Source organism: Lepisosteus oculatus, chromosome 12, assembly GCF_040954835.1.
Source record: "Lepisosteus oculatus isolate fLepOcu1 chromosome 12, fLepOcu1.hap2, whole genome shotgun sequence".
Lineage (NCBI taxonomy): Eukaryota > Metazoa > Chordata > Actinopteri > Semionotiformes > Lepisosteidae > Lepisosteus > Lepisosteus oculatus.
Window position 1 is genome coordinate 9,602,155 of NC_090707.1, and position 21,309 is coordinate 9,623,463.

General features: G+C 42.0%; 1 protein-coding gene across 8 annotated transcripts in view; it reads left to right on the top strand.

Annotated features, from left to right (window-relative positions):
• Positions 1 to 21,309, top strand: part of agap1 (ArfGAP with GTPase domain, ankyrin repeat and PH domain 1) — a 237,197-nt gene that overhangs the window by 166,672 nt on the left and 49,216 nt on the right. For 6 of the 8 annotated variants that reach the window (XM_015358506.2, XM_015358507.2, XM_006636303.3 and 3 more), the window contains 3 exons: positions 9,096 to 9,200; positions 13,691 to 13,859; positions 19,898 to 20,059. In XM_015358506.2, coding sequence (XP_015213992.1) covers positions 9,096 to 9,200; positions 13,691 to 13,859; positions 19,898 to 20,059 — 436 coding nt within the window. The remainder of the gene's footprint in view (positions 1 to 9,095; positions 9,201 to 13,690; positions 13,860 to 19,897; positions 20,060 to 21,309) is intronic. The other 2 variants (XM_006636304.3, XM_015358505.2) reach the window with 1 other exon arrangement.

Below are 21,309 nucleotides of genomic sequence, written 5' to 3' on the forward strand. Positions count from 1 at the left end.
GTCTGTCTGTGGGGTGATAACAAAATTAGGAAATCTCTACCATCAGAGGAACTCATTCAAATATTTTTTTTAAAGGTGCGAATCATGCTCCTCATTTCAAAATAAAATCCATTGCAGAATTCTAAAGTCATCAAAAGATGTATTTTGCGGTTTTATTTTCTGACATTGTCTGGATTTGCACATTACACATTTTTACTATGAAAAATTGCTTCCTTGACATAAGCAGCAAATTTCCTTCTAGTTTGTCCTGGAACCAAATTCTTTGAACATTTTTCATATTAGTTTATTACAGGACCAGTCCCATCCTAAAATATCAGGCCCTTCACAGTCCTTATCTAGAAAACTTTCACACCATATACACCATATCATTTCTGAAATCTCAAAGTTTCACCTGCTCAAAAAGGCTGTGAAAAATTAAGATAATCTTAACTAATTTCATATGATACGTTACTTCTTCATTCAGATTTTTCACAGGTTTAGGGAAATACTGGCTCTTGTGTGTAGAAGATACCTCAGTACTGCTGCTTTCAGCGAAAGTGGGGAATAGCTGCTTTCATATATTTGCAGAATTTTATAGCTATCAAGTGATTAATTTGGTTCTGAGACTGTACAAATAAATTGATTAATAGAAGCAGTGACAGTTGCAGCAGTAGAAGTAGTAGTAGTGATAATACATTTGTGTCCGTATATATGTCTACAGCTGATTCAGACCTCTGTCCAGTTGTGTGCAGACTGAGAGTGCAGTAAGTTCAGTGCTGAGCTGACTTTGTCGGGAGTTAAATTGGATGGTTAATTCGGGTGTTATTTACCCTGTAATTCATTAGTTTCACTCTGCCATTGGCAGCGGACAGGCTGTAATTTCACGCCTTGCAATAAAAGATGTCTCATAATCTGCTTCATTTAGCAGGGAAAGAATTTAATGAAATTAACTGCAGTCCTAATTAAGACGGTGAATATTAAAGACCTGCTATCAAGTCTTTAACGAGAAGGACAAGATCCGCCTGCCGCTGGAAAAATATCCTTCCCTGGGAAAAGTTGTCAGCTTCCTGTGGTGCTGTGATCTTTCAGTGTTTATTCTCATTGTTTTCATTTTTGTTGTTATGAAGCTATTAGATTTTCTGTTTCATAAATGAATGATGAGCACTGAAAGAGGTTAAAGTCACCTTATTATAACAGTTACGTGGCAGTGGTTATCTTTAGTGTGGGTTCCCATCCAGAAAGGCCAGATGTATAAATGTCGTTCTGAAAAGCTTCAGATGGAGGCTCTGCCCAGCTCCTAAGATGATCTGTACTGAGGAGCACCTTCCTGTAGTGGATCAGACCTGTTTTGTAACAAAGAGACGAAGATCATGCGAGATGTTACTGGATTCAGTGACCAACACTTGCAGCAGATGACATGATCTCACCCAAGGGTCTTTCCACAGTACATAGTACTATCATGTACGCTCTGTGCCTCTGTTTTTCAAACAGCATTTATTTCTGTGCTTCATATGAAAACTTTTTTGATTGGAGTATAAGGGTTATAATCGTTCCCCCTATTCTTTCAGGTTGGAGTATGTATTATTATAGGCTGGCAACTGATAGACATACAGTGTATATATACACCAAAGAAACTGTATATTACACCACAGGCCTTGGCAGAAAGAAGACAAGGAAAGCAAAATAGAAAATAATCCTTAATAACCTTTTTTCTTCTTTTTTCCTCTTCTGTCCATTGTCAAAAACCCGAGCTTGGTGAGGTTTTATCTTCTAATGAATTGAGACTGCTGAAGTAAGGTTTGGATAATTGAGTTTATAATTAATTACCCAGAACACTCATCAGATAAATCAGTTGCAGAGATTCTTTTTTTCCCCGTTGTATTTTATTTTATCTCTCCTTCGCTTCTCTCCCTGGGGCCTGCCCTTCTTTGTCCTTGGCTCATCAGGACAACCTTATCTAGGGTCCCAAGGGTGCGGGGTCTGTGTGTCTGGATCTGTGTGTGATCTCTTGTGTCCCTGTGTCTGTGCCTCTGTATGTGGGTTTGTCCCTCTCTGACATAAGGCAATTTGTATTGTTTTTTTTTTGCTTCTCTGTTCGGGCATGCCTTCTGTGTTTTTGGCCTCAACATGTGAGTAGACTCAAACATGGTAACTTCTGTAAAAAGCGAAATTACATTACTGGTGTAGTGTTTTGTTTTTTGCAAACTAAACTGGCCTTCTTGAATGTAAAAATTTCTTTTTTGAGCAGGTGTTTGTTTAGATGTAGTAATTGAATGAATGTTAGTCAATAGGAAGTTCCCATAAAAACAACAACACATAATGTGTGTATCGGTATACACGTTTGTGTATGTATTGTTATACGTGTGTGTGTGTGCACCTGCATGTATATGTGCGTGTGTGTGTATCGGTATACGTGTGTGTGTGTATTGGTGTGTGTGTGTATCGGTATACGTGTGTGTGTGTATCGGTATACGTGTGTGTGTGTATCAGTATACGTGTGTGTGTGTATTGGTGTGTGTGTGTATTGGTGTGTGTGTGTATCGGTATACGTGTGTGTATCGGTATACGTGTGTGTGTATCGGTATACGTCTGTGTGTGTGCCTGCATGTGTGTGTGTATCAGTATATGTGTGTGTGTATCAGTATACAGTACGTGTGTGCTTGTACGTGTGTGTGTGTGTGTATCGGTATATGTGTGCACAATCTGAGCTCCTGTCCTGCAGGGATGATGAATGGCCTGTGGGAGTGGAGATGGGTCTTGCGATAGGAGAGCCAGGCTTTCAGGAGGTGTCAGTCAGGACCCCTTAACCCTCTGCTCTGACTGACACCTCGACAGTGTGCTCAGACCTACATACACTGAACCACAGGCTGCTGGTCATTGGAGAGGGTCCTGTGACAAAAGAAACCTTTAATTTGCTCTCCTTTCTCAGGATCTGAACAACAATATCCCATACTAAATGAAAGTACAAGCTTTTTTCTTTCTCCCAAGATTTTTTTCAAATCCTTTTTTCTCATATTGATCTTTCTGCTTATGGCTTAGTTATTTCCTCATTCCAGTGTAGAAGGTGCTCTTTACAATATCCTGTATGAAAAAGTAGCAGGATACTTTTCTTTGTATGAGCGTCTTGAACTCAAGATTGAAGTCACTGTGATGTAGACCATGGATTAAGAACTGCAATGTGCACATCACTGCCTAGTCTACTCCTCTGCCCTCACACCTGAAGTATTGCATTGTGTTTCTTCAATATACAATTCTTAACCTTCATTTACCCCTCTTGAAACACTAGCTTGTGCTGTTATTGTACTAGCTCATGTCTGTTTTGTGGTCAGTAATTGTTCACAGTGTATTGTTATACTTTTAAAGTGATTGAGGTGTTTGTCTTTTATGTCTTACAAGTTTGCAAGCAGCTCTGCCTTTTCATGGGTTTTGAGAAATTATTCTGAGCAGCTATTGGGTGTGCACAGTATGGTTTCGAGAAATCATAATTGACTGAAAACGATTAAAGGGTGCTGTTGGATTGTGAGCAGTGTCTTTTGATATCTCCAGTTCTTAGAATGCTGGCATTTTCTTTTTAAACCTACATCTACAAGGACGATCTTAAAGAAAACTTTGCTGAAAGTAAAAGTAGAATAATTGAGAGACCAATATTTGGAATATTGTGTCTCTGAACTTAGTGTGTTTATTCCATTGTGCATTGATCTTTATGAATCAAGAAATGCAAATAAATTGCTTTCTTTATTATTTTCTCTATTAGAGGACCTTGTAAGCTGTCAGGCAATTCAAGGTAAAACAGAGGCAACTAATGTGTCATCGCCCTGGAACCTAAATAATGAAAAATAACACCTATCCGAGGGCTAGCATGCCATTCAATTAGCCTCACTCATAAAATGATAGCTTGTCATCTCCAGGACGGATGAGGAAAATTAATAAATTGCATCCTAAATAGTAGGGACACTTAAGAAAAATTGGCCAGCTAGTTTAGCACAGCAGGATGTGGAGGGGCTTCTTTCACACCATTCCCCCTCTCCATGCCTTGCAACACTGTCTGTCTCTTTATTAATGGTCGCCCCTAGCCACTGACAGCTCTGTTGCCACTGGCTGATTTCTGCATTTAAAATTAAAGCCCTCGTCATATTCTATTTACTGCACCACTGGAATGGTTATTGTTTTTACATCCAACTCACCACATCTTAAACTCATCGCAAACAGGGATGCAGTGCTATTGGCTCAGAGGACTGTCACCTCATTAGCCCTAGTGTAAATGACCTTCATGGCAGGGAAGATATTGCATCTTGTCAGGTTGTGATCAAATTGGATGTAAGCTGGCTCTCATCAGAAATTTGTATGTGTGCTTTTGTTGAATGGGGGTTGTTTTTGTTTTAGTGAACATAGTCAATATTTTGACATTTTAGTTTGAGGTACATACTAACTTGCTTCAACTTCAGGACGGGGTTAGTATTGAGCCGTTGCTGGATTTGTCTACCTTGCAGATTGTTCTCACGATCGTGTCTTGATGAAATTGCCCGGGCCACTGAGGAGATCGGCTCTCTGTCTGGACAATGTCCATTCGACCCACCTGATATTGTCTTAAGGGGTCATTTTAGCAATTAACGTACTGCTGTATTTAGGCTGGTAACTTAGCTACAGTTTACATGCTCACTTTCCCAGTGTTTCTTTTAAAACTTTTATTCACTTTCTTCTGGGACTTTGTTGGCTGGAACTGTAGTAAACGTTTGAATTTTCTTAGTTTCCAAAATAAGAGCATGTACAGAAAATTGTCAGAACAATTAAAGACGTGGTGTTGTTTTTTTTGCAAGAGTGGCAAGCGAGTCAACGAGGCTCATTGCTGTTCCTTTCGTGGTGCAAATGACTGCCAGGCGCTGGAGAGGGTAATAGATCAGCCAATTATTTTCTGTTTGAGCTGGTTGAGGAGGTGAGCCGCTCTGGGGTCTCTCCGGTGCGTTTGAAGCCGGCGGCCGTGTGATCCGCGCCTGCGGTAGAGATGGCGCTAATGACGAACTGGGTCACGCAGGGGCCGCGACCGGAGTGGGACAAGAGGCGACGGTCAGATGGCGGGGCAGCGGGGGCTCTGCGACAGCCTGACCCCGGGTCCGACAGAGACGCCGGAGCGACTCAATTAGTGAGCCGGTCTACGCGGAACACGCAGGGGAGGAGATCCAGGCAGCGCAGCACACGAGATCCAGAGCCATCAGGAGCCGAGTACACTTTCATCCCTCTGCTCTTGACTGCGTTGCTTTAAAAAAAATGAAGAGAGAGCCAAATGAAGTGCTGAAATGAATCCGTAGTTTATTTAAACAGACTAGTTCTGAAAGTCTCTGTCTGTGTCATTTTCTTCAAGAGCCTGTTCCTCTTGAGCGGCCCACCTTGAATCAGAGAGGCTAAGAACACTGGAATGGCTGTTCCTTTCAGTATTTTTAAAGTTCATGTTACTTCATGATATTTACATTTTGTTACATCTGTTAACAGCCCTTCAAATCAAATCATTCAAACCACGATCATTCTGTTTTAATATACACATTGTATGATTAAATAACTTTAAAAATAGAGGATATAGTAAAGGCTAACTAAAAATAACATGCCAAAACTGTAACAATGATCAGTTTATTTAAACGTTTCTCACTAAAGAGGGTTTTGTGTGTCTTACAGATTACGATAAGGAACGTAGAATATTAGCATTTGTGCTCGTATCCGCAAGTGAAGCCATACACAATTCATTTGAGGGCTTTTACTTCTTTATGAGGTGCGGAGTCCCATGTTTCCTGTGTAGCGCCTCTGTTACTTCATTTGCGTGCTGTCTCCCTCAACTGTTGGTGTCTATTAATTTTCCTTGTCTTTACTGTTAATGTTTAACAAGTCCAGCGATGTGACACATGTAGCGAATACACTGTAATTGCTAATCAGTGGACAGTTTTATTCCCCTCTTTGCCTAATGAATTTGGCTGAAATGAAGTGTGGGCGTCCGCGTGTTAAACAGTCAGTCATCCAGGGCTGATTTGCGTAGGAGAGTGCTGTAATGGTCAGAGCTGTGGCCCTTAATGGCTAAATAAGTTTTTTTTTTTTTAACACAGTTGGGTCATAATCAGTTTAACCTGAGGAAAAACTTTCATTCCCAGTTCCCTTTTATCTTTTAAGGGGATTCTGGTGTGTCAATCACGACTGTACCGTTTAATGTATTGTGGAATTTCTAAAGCCTTTCCAAACGTACAGAAAACTGTGATTTGGAGAGTATTTGGTCTCCTTCACTGCCCCGATCATGGTAAAGTTAATTAGTATCCTACCATAATGCTGCAGTGTGGCTTTTTTAAAGATCACGCAGTAGATAATGATGCTGATTAAAAAATACAGGTGGAAAATAAGAAGCTAAACGGCAGTAAAACAGTCACAGGGCTCCGGGTAAGAGGAGGCAGAGTTCTTTCCTGTATCCACTAATGAAAATAATGAATGTTCATCCAGACCCTACAGCTGCTCAATGTGTCATCTTACCTGCTGACCCTGGTTGTAGACGAGTCAAACAGAGGTGAGAGACTACGTTCATTGCAGCATTTTTCAGTCCCCAGTTCTTTTTTCCACTCGCAGACCAACAAAGGACAGGCAAGACCACATAGGCGCTGTTTTTTTCTGTCATGGAGGACACGTGCATCATTCAGCCGATTTACCAAAACAAACGTTTAACAATTCACCAGCAATTTACCGATTGTAAATTACCCCTTTGTTTCCGGAGACATCAGGCAGCGCCACTCCTCAGATATGAAAGGAAAAGCAGGGTTTTCCTGCCTGTGCCTTGCGAAGGGTTAAAATCGATGGGGCAGTGATGAGGTTGCCGACAGGGGAGCCGAGCCTGGGAACAGAGCGGGCGCTGGATCGATCTGGAGCAGGATGCGGCCCGCCTCGCCGGCCTAGCCTAACTCCCAACCACATCCGTGTTCTTGTAACCAGCGCCCCATGCTGTTGCCACGACGATTGGCAGCACTTGATGGTGGACATGATTCTGCCACAGCCAGCGGTCCCCCCCTCAGCCCCCTGCAACCCCACCCCCCACCCAAGCCTGTGACTGATTGGCTCAGTTACTGACCGCCATCCCCTGCCCCCAAAAAGGGATCAATAAATCTTTGTTGGTAAATAATTGCTATTGAACAGGGTTTTAATATAAATTTATGAGCGCCGTTTTATCACAGCCTCTGGGCACAGCGAGATACTGCGCTATAGATTTCCTATAGCGCTTAACATTTATTACATTAACATTGCAAGATATTTAACGCAGAAAGGTAAGCACTTCTTGAAAGTAACCAAGGAGCAACGCAAAGTCAGTCCCTCTGAGACAGCTACTTTCAAGGCTCTCTGACACTCAGCAGGCCAGTTATTATTGAATCTTTGAGCACAGTTCACCAAATTTATTTATTTAGCGGGTAGTGAGTTTTCTTTACAATGAGACAGTGATATTCCCTTTTATTAGGGCTATGGTTGGACCTAACGTTGCTTTGTAAGACGTGAGTGTTTTTATCAGACAGCTTCTCTTACTGGCTTGTGCTTACTGTACGCTATAAATATATACACATTGATACTTTTTAAGAATAAACAACAACATTTAAACTAGTCAATATTTACTGAATAAAGGACTAAATAGGACAAGGACTAAATAGCCCATTGTATGTAGCTCTTCACTAAAATAAAAATGCGTAGCTAACACTTTAGGAACCTCTCCAGGATATTTTATTCCTTGTCTTTTCCTTTTTCATTGCGCAGTTTTTAGATAATTTTCTCTCTTGGTCTCATTGCTAAAAATGATTTCAGCAAGACTAGTCAGTTTTGATGAAATGCAAGGTATTGCTTAGCACCTTGGGGCAGTTTTGCCTTCAAACAAATTTAGAAGATTTGGGAGCAATTAAATAATTAGTAAATAATGGGTTTGCTGGGGAATCGTTTGCTTTTTTCTGCTCTCTCTCTGCAATTACAGCAGTGATTTCGCTAGCCCAGCATAGCCTTTTTGCAGCTGTGATTCAGTAAACTTCCTGTCAGATTGTCGTATGTTTACAGACAACACACCTGGTAGAATCTTTTACATTCTGGCATTGGGGTCTGTAGGGGGAAGATATGTATTCGGCTTAGGGGATGAATTCTTTTGCCACCCATTGTAACCTAATCTCTGCTAGCCAGCCCATGACATATTGCAGCTCTGTCTTTTCTGTATATGTTTGTTGATAAAGTAGCTTTTTACAAAAATGTGAAGAGCTAGCTGGAAAGTGTACAGCAGAAATGAGAGATGTAACCTGAAGCAGCTCCAGTGTCTGAGACTGGCTGCAGTATTTCTATAAGGGGGTTAGAAATCTGATGGCTAACGTCAGGGTTGTCTTAACAGCCCAGAACTGCGCTGTTTGGAGAGCCTCCTCTTTGAGATCTTAAGATTTGAAACTGCATTCCAGAGCTTCTCAGATAGGATCTGATGATTCTTGCTCCCAGTTCCAGTGTGATCCCAATACCTTTAATGTGGTTTATGATCAAAGGGCAGTGGGCAGCTCTTCACCCTTGTCTCCCTGGGGTCAGGTGCAGCAGAGGTCAGCCAGAGGTCACCACCAGGGTACAATTGCAATCTTGTTTGTGGTTAGAGTCTTGTTTATTGGAGCGGGTGTTATTTGCATGGATCTTTCCCAGATGGTATCACTCCAATCCTGCCCCACCTGTCTTTAAATCAATGCACTAGAGGAGATCAAAGCAGGTGTCCATCATTTAAAACTTGATTTTCATAAGGTATACAATGCAGATGCAATGTAGCATTGAAGAACAGTTAGGTGTTTGTTACATGGCCATGCTGAAAAGAAAAGTTAAGGACTCACACCTGAAGAAGGCTCCACAGTCGAAATGTTGTCTCTCTTTTCTTTTAACCATGCAATAAACCTTTTTCTCTTCCTTTGCAGCCTACGCATGCTAGCACAGCTACTAACTTAAACTTCTTCAAAACATGGCCATGCCTTAACAAGGATAGAAGAACTTTATACCACCAGTTTTGGTGAACTTTACCGAATGGTATAGCAAACTTTGCAAAGTCTCTGAATTTTGAGGTAGCTGCTTCTTCAGTTCTACTCTTTCCCTCCGTTTAGGGGATGCTCCTGAAGAGAAGCGGCAAGTCTCTGAATAAGGAGTGGAAGAAGAAGTACGTCACCCTCTGTGACAACGGCGTTCTCACCTACCACCCCAGCCTGCACGTGAGTAAACTTCCCCGGTTCACCGAGTCCTTGTTTGTGTTTCTAGAAACGTTCAGTTGTCCTTAAACCGCAGAACTCTGAGAGGCTGGCCTGCGTTGTTGGTTTCCCTTGTGCTTTCTTGCACTCACTGCAAGGCTGTTACGTGTGGAAAAAGCCTCTTTGTACTTGACGCTGTGTGGTCCGACATGGGCTGGGGACGATCAGGTGTGCTCATAAAGCATTCTGGTTTTTACCATTTGGGGTCGATTGCGGTTATCGCCAGCCCCTCTTTCACTCCCTGTCTGTCACAAATGCACCCCTGCTTAAGTTCGGGAATGTCCCTCGCCAGTGCTTTTTGTGGGCTATAACTTCTTTGCCAACTCTTGCCCGCCGTTTCTCTTTTCCCCTCCTCCTTCCCCTTGTAGCTGGCGGGGGAGTAGTCACTGAGTTGCGCGGGTGCCAGTAAGTAAAAGCCAATCAAAGAGTGATTTGTGTTCATTAGGCGCTTGTCAAAGCTGAAGAATTTTGATAATCAGAAGCTGCAGTGAGAAAGGGCCCCCCCCCCTCCCTGTCACAGCCGTGCCTCCTCGCCTCGCTCTGTCTGCGGCCCGGGAGCTGCTTCAGCAGCACATTAGGCTAAGCTGTGAATTAAATGAACCAAGTCTGTATTTCGGCTCAGCCGGCTCTTGGGCTCGGCTCCCTCGCGCTCCGGGCCTCCACACGGGGCTTGTTTTTCATGGCTTGGAAATTAAGAGTGGCTCTGCAGACTCCGCGGCTTGCTGGGTTTGGTACGCCTCCGAACTCTGTAAGCAACAGCAAGTCAGCACTTTCTTCTCCCCTACTTATTCCTATTGTTTTTTGTTCAAGTTTTCCAGATCATTAGTTCCATTCCGATCTCTGGCCTGGGGGCTAATCCGGAGTGGCCCCAGCGCCTAAGTATGTCCCTCTGCTGGGGTGCACTTAAATGTGTCCAGTTTAAAAACACAGCTCCAGATAGCGCTCACAATAAACAACAGTCCGTATCTGTCGTCTTGGTTATGGAACGGCAGCTGTTTCCTATTTCTGTCCATTTATCGGAAAGCTTCTAAATCACAGTGAGAGTCTTCATACCCCAGTATCTGTTCCAGAAACGCAGGGTGCAAGGAGGGACTGAACTCCACTCAGAATGCCGTCCTTTGGTTAGTATTTCTAAACAGTCTTGGTACAGGTTAAATCTTTCTGCTGAAATTCAGGCACCTGAAAGAAATATTTATCACTGTTTGCATTTGGTGCCAAGTTTAAAAAGAAGAAACACATTATTGCTTGTTTGAATAGTTGACATTTAATTGGAATATATTTGTAAAAAGCAGGTTATACAATTGATTTATTCCAGAGCTTCCACATTGACTCTGCAGCATACTTAGGGCCTTATACGTTCAGTCATTGGCTGTCATTAGATTATGACCAACAGGTCTTTCACCTGACAAACAGGTCATTTGATAATGGACCTTGACTGGAACTGGATATACTTGGACCTGAAGACTTAAAGAACACTCCTAGTTTTATGCTGGTTTTATCAGTGCAATAAGTTCTAGATTTAACTGTTACTCTTTTTTAAATAACACTTTTAAAACTGTTGCTCTTTGTAAATCAAACCACAACTATCTGTTTTTATACTACAAGAATAGCTTTTTAAACAGTCACTTAGATTTTTAAGAAATATTAATGATTTAAAAAAAACCCTTTTAGCAGGAAACCAAGCACAGCGAATGGATGAGATGCAGTTGTTTTTTTTTTGCCGGTGTCGATGAATGACTACAGTTGACTTCTTATGTTGTTGCTGGATTTAACTAAAAGGCCTTATACTGATTGAATGGCATTAAATAGAACCCCTGTATCATATTTTTCATGGCTGACGTTTGTGATGTATAATATTATGCTCTAACTGCCTCTCATAATTACTGTATTTCTTGCGTTGTTAGCACACACGGACAGATTCTGTGCGGGGGAGGACCTAAAGTGATGGAATCTTTTCTCCCTCTTTCTTGAGTTCGAATTGGGCTGTAATGTTATTGTTAATTAAAATCTAAATGATGCCGCTAATGGCACAATGGAGCTAACAAATGCTTATTGTCTGCTCTCGGTTTGATGGCAAATGAAGACACAGATGGACAATGAGAGAGTACAGCTGAGTACATCAAAGATTCTCATTTGGCTCTCACAGCACCCCATGTGTCACTGAAGGTGGAAACATTCACATTAGAGTTTTCTTCTAATTGTGTGTTCCTATCAGCACTTCCAGAGGTTTGGGGCTGTCAGCTCCTAGACATTCCAAGCCATTCCATTCAGGATAAGTTTGAATTGACAAAGAATTCGGGATATATTTGTAAAAGGCTGGTAACAGCCTTCTCTTGACAATGCTAGAGATGTTATAGATTTTATAGTTGGTAAACATTACAGTAGTGCATACAACTGAGCTAAATCTCACATTCAGTGAAGGTTTCTAGCTTGTTAATCTAGAGGTGGTAGAAGATTCTCCTGCAAGCACAGGTGGAAAATGTGCATCAATTAAACAAACGTCTTCAGTGCTTTTTCGGACGTGAAATAAATTGTCGCTCGCTCTATGAGTTAGGCTTTAAAGGGCAGCACTTTATTGTAGTCCAGCGAACAAGCCCCAGCTCTGACAGGAGACAGAGGCACTGCCATTGTGTGGCCTTCAAGGCTGTGGAGCAGAAGGTCTGGACCGGAGGACGAGAGTGGCGCCCGGGTGGTGGGGAGGAGAGGGCGAGCGAACCACTGCCTGTCGAGGGCGAAAGGGATGAGCGCGTCCTCTCCCACCCCCACCCCCCCAGCCCTGTCGAGTGTTCTCAGCAGCTAGCAGGTTTTCCCTGATCACATCTCATCTGCAGCCGAGGCATCAATTAGAGTGTTTGTTTGAGGCTAATTGAATGAAACTCAATCATAGCTCTTAATTGCTTGACTATGCGAAAAGAAATCACATTAATGCAGCTAATTAAGTGGATGGCAATAGATGCAACATAATTAGTAACACCCCCCCCCCCTTCCCAAAAAGCAGAAAACATTTAAACATTAAAACAGTTTTATGCAAAGGTTCATGCAGCTTTTATCAAGACCACCACTTTACAATAGGCCACGAACTCCTAACTGCGTCCTCACACCAGCTCCTGAACACAAACACGTTCCCAAAAATCACATTTGGTCTTTTCTGGAGAGACGAAATCCTTAATATACCAGCTCCATAAGGCTCCCCCATTTACGACGTACAGATGATGAACAACACAAAATGCAAATCGGGATGCAATTACCTCTTTCAGGCTGTTGCGGGCCTGAGATGGCACTTCTGGGGCCTGGTCTGAAGAGCTCTCTTGTGGCTTGTTAGGCGTCGTTGAGAGCACTTGGCTTTGAATTGCCCTTTCGTCTGGTTTTTCTGTGAAGAAGAGCCTCATCCTTTTTAGTGCTTCTGTGTTGTGCCCGTCCTTGCTGCCAGACGCTGTGATTGTCTTTTATTTGAGCGCAGATGAAGTAGGGAGTGCGGCCCGCGTGGCTGGTGTTATATTTGCACTTCAGAGCATCAGGGAGCAGGCCTCGTTAATTTAAGGAGCGCCGTTTCACCACTCTGCAGTGTTAATATTTTTTCAGAAGTGCCTCAAAGAGCAACAACAGCACAGCAGCAGGTACCAGTTCTGGGAAGGGAGAGGGGAGTGTGAGAAGAGATGGCGGCTGTGCTGAGTATCTTGTGCTCATCCCGTGTTCCAGTGCCGTGTATCACTGGGCACCAGAAATAAAAATCTGGTCTTTATTCACTACCATCAGCCACCCCACATTGACCTTAAGCAGTTTCTGATGAGCTTTAACTTTGAGAAAAGAATGGGCACTGCTTTAATTTCTCTGAAAGGAAGAATTAATTCCACTTATCAGTTTTCTTCTCTCTTCCTTGTGTTTGTATCTGTAGCTATGCCTGTTGTATTGGTTGCATTTAGTGAATTTGTGTTTGAAATGTGTTAACTCCACAAACAAGTCTGCTGTTGTGTCAGGATGGTTGTCTTTCCTGGAGGAAATGACCTGTGGCTTCTGCAGAGACTCATTTAAAAAGGAAAGTCTTATAAATTCACCATGGGATGTTTTTCCAAGAAAGCACTCCTTCGCCTCTGTTTAATAGCCCATACACTGAAGTGATTAAAAGGTTCCATGGCGATCTCACAGGAATACTGTCTTCCCAATGGACAAAGCTCCATCGGCTGTACTTTTCTCTCAGTTTGTCTTGCTCTTTTCCTTGGAAATCATGACGTCGCCTTACCTCCAAACCTGACTGTGGTAGTGCTTCTGCAGCCAGGCCCAGTCTGCTGCCTTGTCAAGTATAAAGAAATAGAAATGCATCATCAGTTGCTTTGTATTGTACAAAATGGTAGGGCTGTGCCATTCTGAAGCAATACAGGCCAAGATCAGGTGTGCACAGGGAGCACCAGCTCATCCTGACCTCACAGAGTTGGTGTCTCTCTGCCTCCTTGTAGGACTACATGCAGAACGTCCATGGCAAGGAGATCGACCTGCTCCGCACTACTGTGAAGGTGCCTGGCAAGAGGCCCCCCCGTGCCATCTCCGCCTGCGCCCCCGTCTCCAGCCCCAAGACCAACGGCCTCGCCAAGGACATGAGCAACCTGCAGATTGCACAGAACACAGGTAGGAGGCTTGTCTCAACTGCGTAGAGCACGATTGCTCAACAAGGTCCTGATAATACCTGCATCGTCTGCAGTTTTCCCTGCCCTGTCTTTTATCTGTTGGATAATATCACCAAATTGTGAATTTGAATATAGCTTGAGTATGGGAGCTTTGATTGCATGGCTGCTCATTTCTAGAAGTTCTCTATAAAGGTCTGTTTTTGTCCTGGTGTAATGCATTATAATGCACAGAATTCGGTACCCCTGGTTGTCCCTTAATAAGAAGCTAGCATTTTTTATCTTCACGTGAAGGTTCTTGTAGATATCCGTGACGTGCACGTTGCTCATTACAGATGCTGCAGATGTAAACGTCATTTAATACTTTTTTATCGCATGGATTCCATCTGTCTTAAGTAAATCTTAACACTGAATGGGCTCAAAACACAGTTTTAATGCCACAGTCAAATAAAATATAATAAAGCTGATATATAATTCAAATGCACAGTAAAGGAAGCACATGAAGTGATGTGCATTGTTGACTTGACCTTTATGCATATTAAATTAGCATTCATTAGTTTGGTCGGGTATTTGGAGACTTTAGTCCATGACTGTATTTGCTAATATGGTAAAGTGATGCAGTTTTGCACATGCTTGCCTTCACATGTGATTGCTTTTAGAAACATATTTGTGAACTGCCTGTCTGCTTTCCCCTGGCTGTTGTGTGGGATCAGTACCTCTGCCAAAGATGAGCATCATGCAAATGGCAAATATGGCAAAGCCTTAGTGGCCAGATGGCCGGATATCAATCACTTGTGATTAATGATCTTCTCTAATATGGTTTTGTGTCGCCCTTTGGCCATCGTTTTTGCATTTTCTGCCGGCGCAGTTTTGGTTTATGCTGTTCCATTCCGGGGGAAGGTTTTCTCTAGGTTCTAGATGCTGGAACCCAAACAGCACAGCAGTGGGTTAACGCAAGCCAAGCCAGTGCAGCCTGCCGAAGAGCACTCTGCCCTGCTCAGACCCAGAGCAGTCCCCTTCCTCGCGTCATGTAAGGGAGCCAGAAAGACCAAACTAATAGCATGAATATTCAGTGACCCAGAATACTAATTATTGTCATGAATATTAATATGATCAGACTTCTCTCTCCACTCAGCCAGCTCCAAAAATGGGCTCTAATGAGAGGTAGTTAGAGGGCGAGGGAGCGATTGTGTTGTACTGAGTGTGCACACTGAGCAAAGCAGTGAAAAAACATGGAATAAAGGTTTTGTTGAAGCTACTGAGGTCACAGAAAGCTGTGGGTGTTGACTGTTGTGAAAGAACTGTATGCAAGTTATATTTTGATTCCCATAATATATTGTCCATTCATTTATCAGCTTCATGTTTCTTCGAATGTATTCATGCATTAAAGTGTATTAAGGTATATCTAGTTTCACATGTGGGTCATCTGTTGTGCACCACAGACCTACAAGGAATTTATTTTTTATGCGTTTGTTGGATTTTTACTCTTACAGTGTTGAGAATGTCTTTTATTACTGTGTCCAATCACTTTTGCATTAATTGGATGGATTCCTACTGTACTTTTACCCAAATGTAGCACATTATTTTTTTTCGGTTTTCTTCTTGTATACAGTGTAGTATACTGTAACTACAGTTCTTGAATGTAGTAAAACTTGTGACAAAAAATGTCTTTGTCCCATGTTAGTGCCTTGTGAATAAACCAATAAGGAATGATGAAGTAAAAAATAGTTTTTGCATTTAGAAACAAGGGAAGATTGACACACGTGATTTGACATTTTTATTGAAAGAAATAAAAAATGTCTTGATCAAGAAGTCTAAGCAAGGCTGGTAGAAAAATCTTATTTTTTTCTTATAGTTCAGAATCAGCAGTCAATCAGCCTATTGTAAGTCAGATGTCTAACTTTTTTTTGCAATTTAAAAAAAATGAAATTCTGAAGTGAAAGTGCTGAAAAGGGGCAAAATACATTTTTCACGTTCTCTGGTTGACTCTTGAAACACTACTCTTCTAAAAGAAAATAAAAGTACTGTAATCAAGTGTTTTTAAATGGGTGGTATGTTTTAGATTGCTGCAACCGTGTGTGTCTCACAACTAGTGTTGTTTTATCCAGCAGAGGAGAAGAGAGGGGTCTTACTTTTCCCTCTTGCTCTCCTCTTCCTTATCTACATCTCTCTCTCTCTCTCTCGAGTGTGTGTGCGCGCGTGTCCATGCGGAATGCTCTCTTCCCTTGGATTAATGAGCCCAGAGTACATTATGAACAGCGCCAAAAGGGTTTCAGCTAATGGGACCACTCATTTCTCCTCTTTGAGTGACACACGTATAAAAGTAATTGGCTGTGCAGAATGACAGCTCATTGGCTGTGCTTAAGGATACATTATCCCCCTATTGTGTGGTCCGCTGGGAGCTGCTTTATTTCTTAAATCCAAACCATTCCAATCTCAGGCAGGGCTTCTCCAGGCTGCCATTGTACTTGTTTCACTTGCAAACCTTACAATGAATTTCGAAACCTTAAATCCCTTTTGGCCATCTCAAACAGAGCAATCGATATAGTTTTTTAAACCCACATGTGACTTGCACTACTTGTTAGGTCCATCCAAGTTGTCCCCTCTTTTTTTTTTGTTAAGTTCCCTTCTTTTTCTTTATATAAATGTTCCCATTTACCAAAGGTGCTCATTAAAGCCAAGAGGACCTTATTTATTCATTTCAAAGGAGATTAAATTGAGACGTGACATTTCATTTGCTGGAATTTCCCGTAGGCAGACAGAAGCAGCACATCATATACCCAAAGACAAATCACACTGCTATAGATCAAAGTAAAACTGATACATTTTTGCGCTTTACTTCTAAGTGCTTGTTTAAAATGAGCTTAGTCACTTAGTTTGCAGAGATTAGAAGATCATCATTCCACGAGAAAGGACGAGGGAAGAGGGAGAAATCTGTTTTTAACCTCAGTTTTATTTATGCTATAAAGAATACAGGGCCAGTGCAGGCAAGGTTCCGGGACTGCTGGCATGTTAACAAGAATTAAAGACAAAACAATAGAAAAGATCTTATAGATTTCAGCTGATAATTATATTCCCGTCCTGTTAGGGTGGATGGCCTTCACCTCTTGCTGATATAGAAGCAACACAAACCTGGTAAAAAGATGATAGGAACGTGTCTTGGCTTGGTCTTATTAAAAAAATGCTGTTTAAATCAGGAAGAGTGAGCTCAGGAAAACTGGGCGGTTGCATCAAGTTTGGGGGCACTCAGTTTAACATGGCAGAATCCTCTTTTCTGTTTTACATGTTTACAGTTATCAACCAGACCAGAAAACCCATTTTTTGACAATCTGTGAGACGTTAGTGCTGATACTACAACATTGAAGACGGAACAACCCAGACTTTCCGGGGCAAAAATGGATATCAGGGCAGTGACTAAATAGGATTTTTTCTGAATTGTCAATCTTCAGAAACCCTGTCTTAAATTCCAGGGTTTCTCAAGCAAAAGCTGATGCACCCTATTTATTCAAACCGAATCAACTGAAGATTTTGTCCTAGGAATTGATTTGAAAATTAGATGGCCATCCCAGCTCTTGTTAAATGAAATAAAAAAGCCACAACACAAGGCAGGGAAGGCATCAGTGTGACTTGTGACATTTCAAGAGGAAGACTCTCTGCTGGGCTGTTTAGATTCATTGGAGTAAATTCCAAGGTAATTATGTGGTAAGCTGTAGTGGAAAATGCGATTCAGTTTAACTAAAAGCAAACCGGTTTTGACAAGGAAAATGCAAGTAAACCTTCTCTTGTATAAAGCAATGCTAAAGCTAATCTATCTAATATCAGACGTGGACTGGAGAGGACAATACAGTGACTATCACACCTCCCCTTCAGAAGAGATCACCCCAGTGGTCAACCAGCAGAGCTAATTAACGCTCTCTGCTAGGATGGCCTGACTTAGTTTGGTCATTTGATTTTTAGCAGAAGTGTCACTTCTTCTATCTTTTGTTCTCAAAGTGTACACTGTAGGCAGAGTATACCTACTATACAGTGCTCCAGTATTGATGCTTTTCATAGCAAATGTTTTGTTTTGCATTACAGCAAACAGTTATCTAATAGTTATTAGTTATAATATATATACTTATATCTAATGGAATTGGAATTATTGGAGATAACTAACTCTTAGGTGTGCAAACAGCTTATTTTGCATTTAGTACAGAAGTGTTGATGTGTTGCATGGATATGTACCTCTTGTTGAAATATATACACTGTAGTGCAAAAGTCTTGTATATCTTAGACAATCAAGAGTTACAAGTTTTCAGATTGGTGGCTTAAACAGTGTTTTCTGCTATCTTAATTTCAACTTATTTATATAATTTAGTTTGGCTACTAAGAAACCAACTTAATTTATCTCTTTAATTCACATTGATTAGAAAAACAAACACACAATCACAAAAACTCATGGTACATTCTGGATTGGTACATGATACCAGTCCAGTCTAATTAATTCCTCATGTGACCTTTGTCATTAACCCCATTTATTCCTCTCTACTCCTCCATAACACTAAAGTGCTTCTTGTATGGTTCAGAATAGTCCACTGTGACAGGTAATACAGATCCGTTAGGACTCATTGTTCACTTAAAACAGAATGACTACAATTTTAGTAGAGAAGACTGCCATAGAATTTTGTTTCTGCATAGAAAAGGAAAACCTTGGCCTTTAAAGAGAGGGAAGGCATGTGCAGCTCTGAGGTTTTGAAACTGAGTAGCTGAGGTACTGTAGTTTGAAAGACTAAAGTCAAACATGGGTGTGGCAGATGGCCCAGCTGCTTCACAGCTCTTGGATCCTGGGTCTGATATTCTGGACTGTGCAGAACCTCTCTTGTGGAGTTTGTATGTTTTGTATGTCTAGGTTTTTAACCAGCGATTCTATTTCCTCTCTTCCAAATATATACTGGCACAACTGGTTTCTCTTCTTGTGCTTGTTTGTTTTCCTCCTGTAATAGATTGGTGTGGTGTCCCAGCTGGTACCCTGTACTGTCAGGTTATGCTTTGGGTTCAACAATAATTAGGTTTGGTGTACATCACTCATTTGCAGGTTTCTAGGTTTTCCAGTAACAGTAAGGATATCTCTTTGTGTTATCGGTATTGTGAAGAAATGGACACAGGAAAACCCTTCTGTAAGATTCCCATGATGCTTTGCAGGGGCTTGTCATACTCCTGCATTGTTATAAATGGAGCCTGAAGAAATGTGGTATTCTTAGGGCAGCGTCAGGCTCATTTTCTCCTCTTCCAATGTCTAATTGATTAATTTTAAGACCGCAGTAATTCCTAATTAAAACATGAATTTAATTGTGAATCAGATTTAGAATTCTCCTACAGTGTGACTACAGTTGCCATCAGCCCTTTCTTCAAACCTCAGGGATTAACTACTTCTTTCTTTTGTCTCCACCATTAATTAAGCACTTTGAAACTCTCTTGCTTTCTTAACCTCCTGAAGTTTCATTTTCTGGGGGAATATGACAGTGGAATTTTCTTACTTTCTATCATTCTTATCAGTTTATATATTTATCCGCAGATTTGCTTGTATCACCTAGCGAAACAGAACTATTTGATTGATAATAATGCCGGCGGTAGAGTGCAATACAGAATTACGAAGGGTTAAAGGAGAAGGTAGGTCTATCTCTGGGTGGGCCTCACAGCTCTGGGGTGCTGGGTTCAGTAGCTGGGGTGCTTTCTGTGTTTGTGTGGGTTTCCTCCCACAGTCCACAGATAAACTGGTCAGTGAGTTCACCTCAGAGAAATTGGTCCTGGTGTGGGTGAGTGCGTGTCTGTGTCTGTGTGCTGGTGTCCTGTTCAGAGTGTTACCTGTCTTGCACCCGTTGCTTGCTGGGATAGGTTTGGACTCCCCCAGGACGCTGTATTAGATAAAGCAGTTAAAAATGGATGGCTGAATCGGTTGTAGATTGTTCCAGGCCTGAAAGTTTCTCACCCTCCTCGCACACACACGCACTCTCTCACTTTGCCTGCCGGCCTCTCTCATGGTCTTCGCCATGTGCCCTGCAGGGTCAGTGACCAGCAGCACCTCAGCATCTCAGATGGCCAGCGGTATCAGCCTGGTGTCCTTCAACAGCCGGCCCGATGGCATGCACCAGCGCTCCTACTCTGTGTCCAGTGCTGACCAGTGGAGCGAAGCCACTGTCATCGCCAACTCCGGCATCAGCACAGGTAGGCCTCACCACCGCCCTCAGGCTGGGAGCACGGGCACATCTGAGTGGAATCCATTTCAAAAGAAACCGCGGGCTTGCGTTCATTGTCCTGTCTTGCTGAATGCTAGCGATGTTGACCATTTTCCATTTCTGACTTTCAAAATACTTTTTGCTCTTTCCTGGAAATAATTTGTCAGGTGATTTTTTTTTTTTTTTGTAGTTGCGAAACGGAGCTTTTAGTTTGAAAATACTGCCTGTAGCAGTGTGTGACGTAACAAGGGAAAAGTCTTTCCCCTGTCTTTACTTTGCATCATAGGTAGATTTGCATCAAGATTAGTTTATAAAAAAATTAGCAAAAAAAGATTAGTTTCTCATTCACTGAATTGTCACTCTCATTATTAGTTTAGTAGCTTTGTTGCTGCCCATGTTTCCGTTTTGCCATGGTTTTGCTGTAGGCCACTATGTGCAGTTTCAAGCTATTTGTTACAGCAATGTTCCATCTCATTACCTGGTCTTAGTGGTACAGGCAAGTTTTTGCATTAATTGCCCTCATCATCTGCACCTTTCTGTGTGCAGAAACCATGGATTAAGCCGCGTTAAGTGAGGTGACTGAAAAACGGCCACCTCGGGACCTATTTCTTAAACTCTTCGCTGAGAGAAATGCAAAGCACATAGCAGAGATACAGAGACCTAATGGGCAATAAAAGAAAGAAAGGGGAGTGTGTATGTGTTTGGGAAGGGGGGGTGGACAAGTATGATGTAACAGGAAGAAAATGGGCTACTCTTACCCACCTCTCTTAATGAGTAACGTTTGGAAACTAAACCAACAGCAAGGACTATGTTTTCCCATTGTTAGCCGGACTGAATCGTGAGGCCTGAGCAAAACAGGAGCTTGTGCATGGCAGAGTTCCTCATGTCCTTATAATCAGGCTATCAAGCCGTCTCTGGGGTATCCACCATTTAAGCAGACATTGTAGGATCAATTGAGCAACAGGGGGCACAGTGTTACAATGAGGTGCTAGTTAAATGAAGGGAGAATAAGAGGAGGAGGTGGGGGGCGCCAGTGCGCTGGGGCTGCTTGTGGATTTCTCGTATATCTAGCATTGATCGAGCTGTCAGCTCCTAATGCTGCTTTAACTGTTTATCAAGCTAATGGCTGCTTGGAGACCACGATGATCAACTCCAGATTAATTTTAGGAGAGGTGGAGGGTACCAAAAAAATCACTAGATTTTTCAATTAGTGTTCCAGTCTTTTTCTTTTTTGGCATG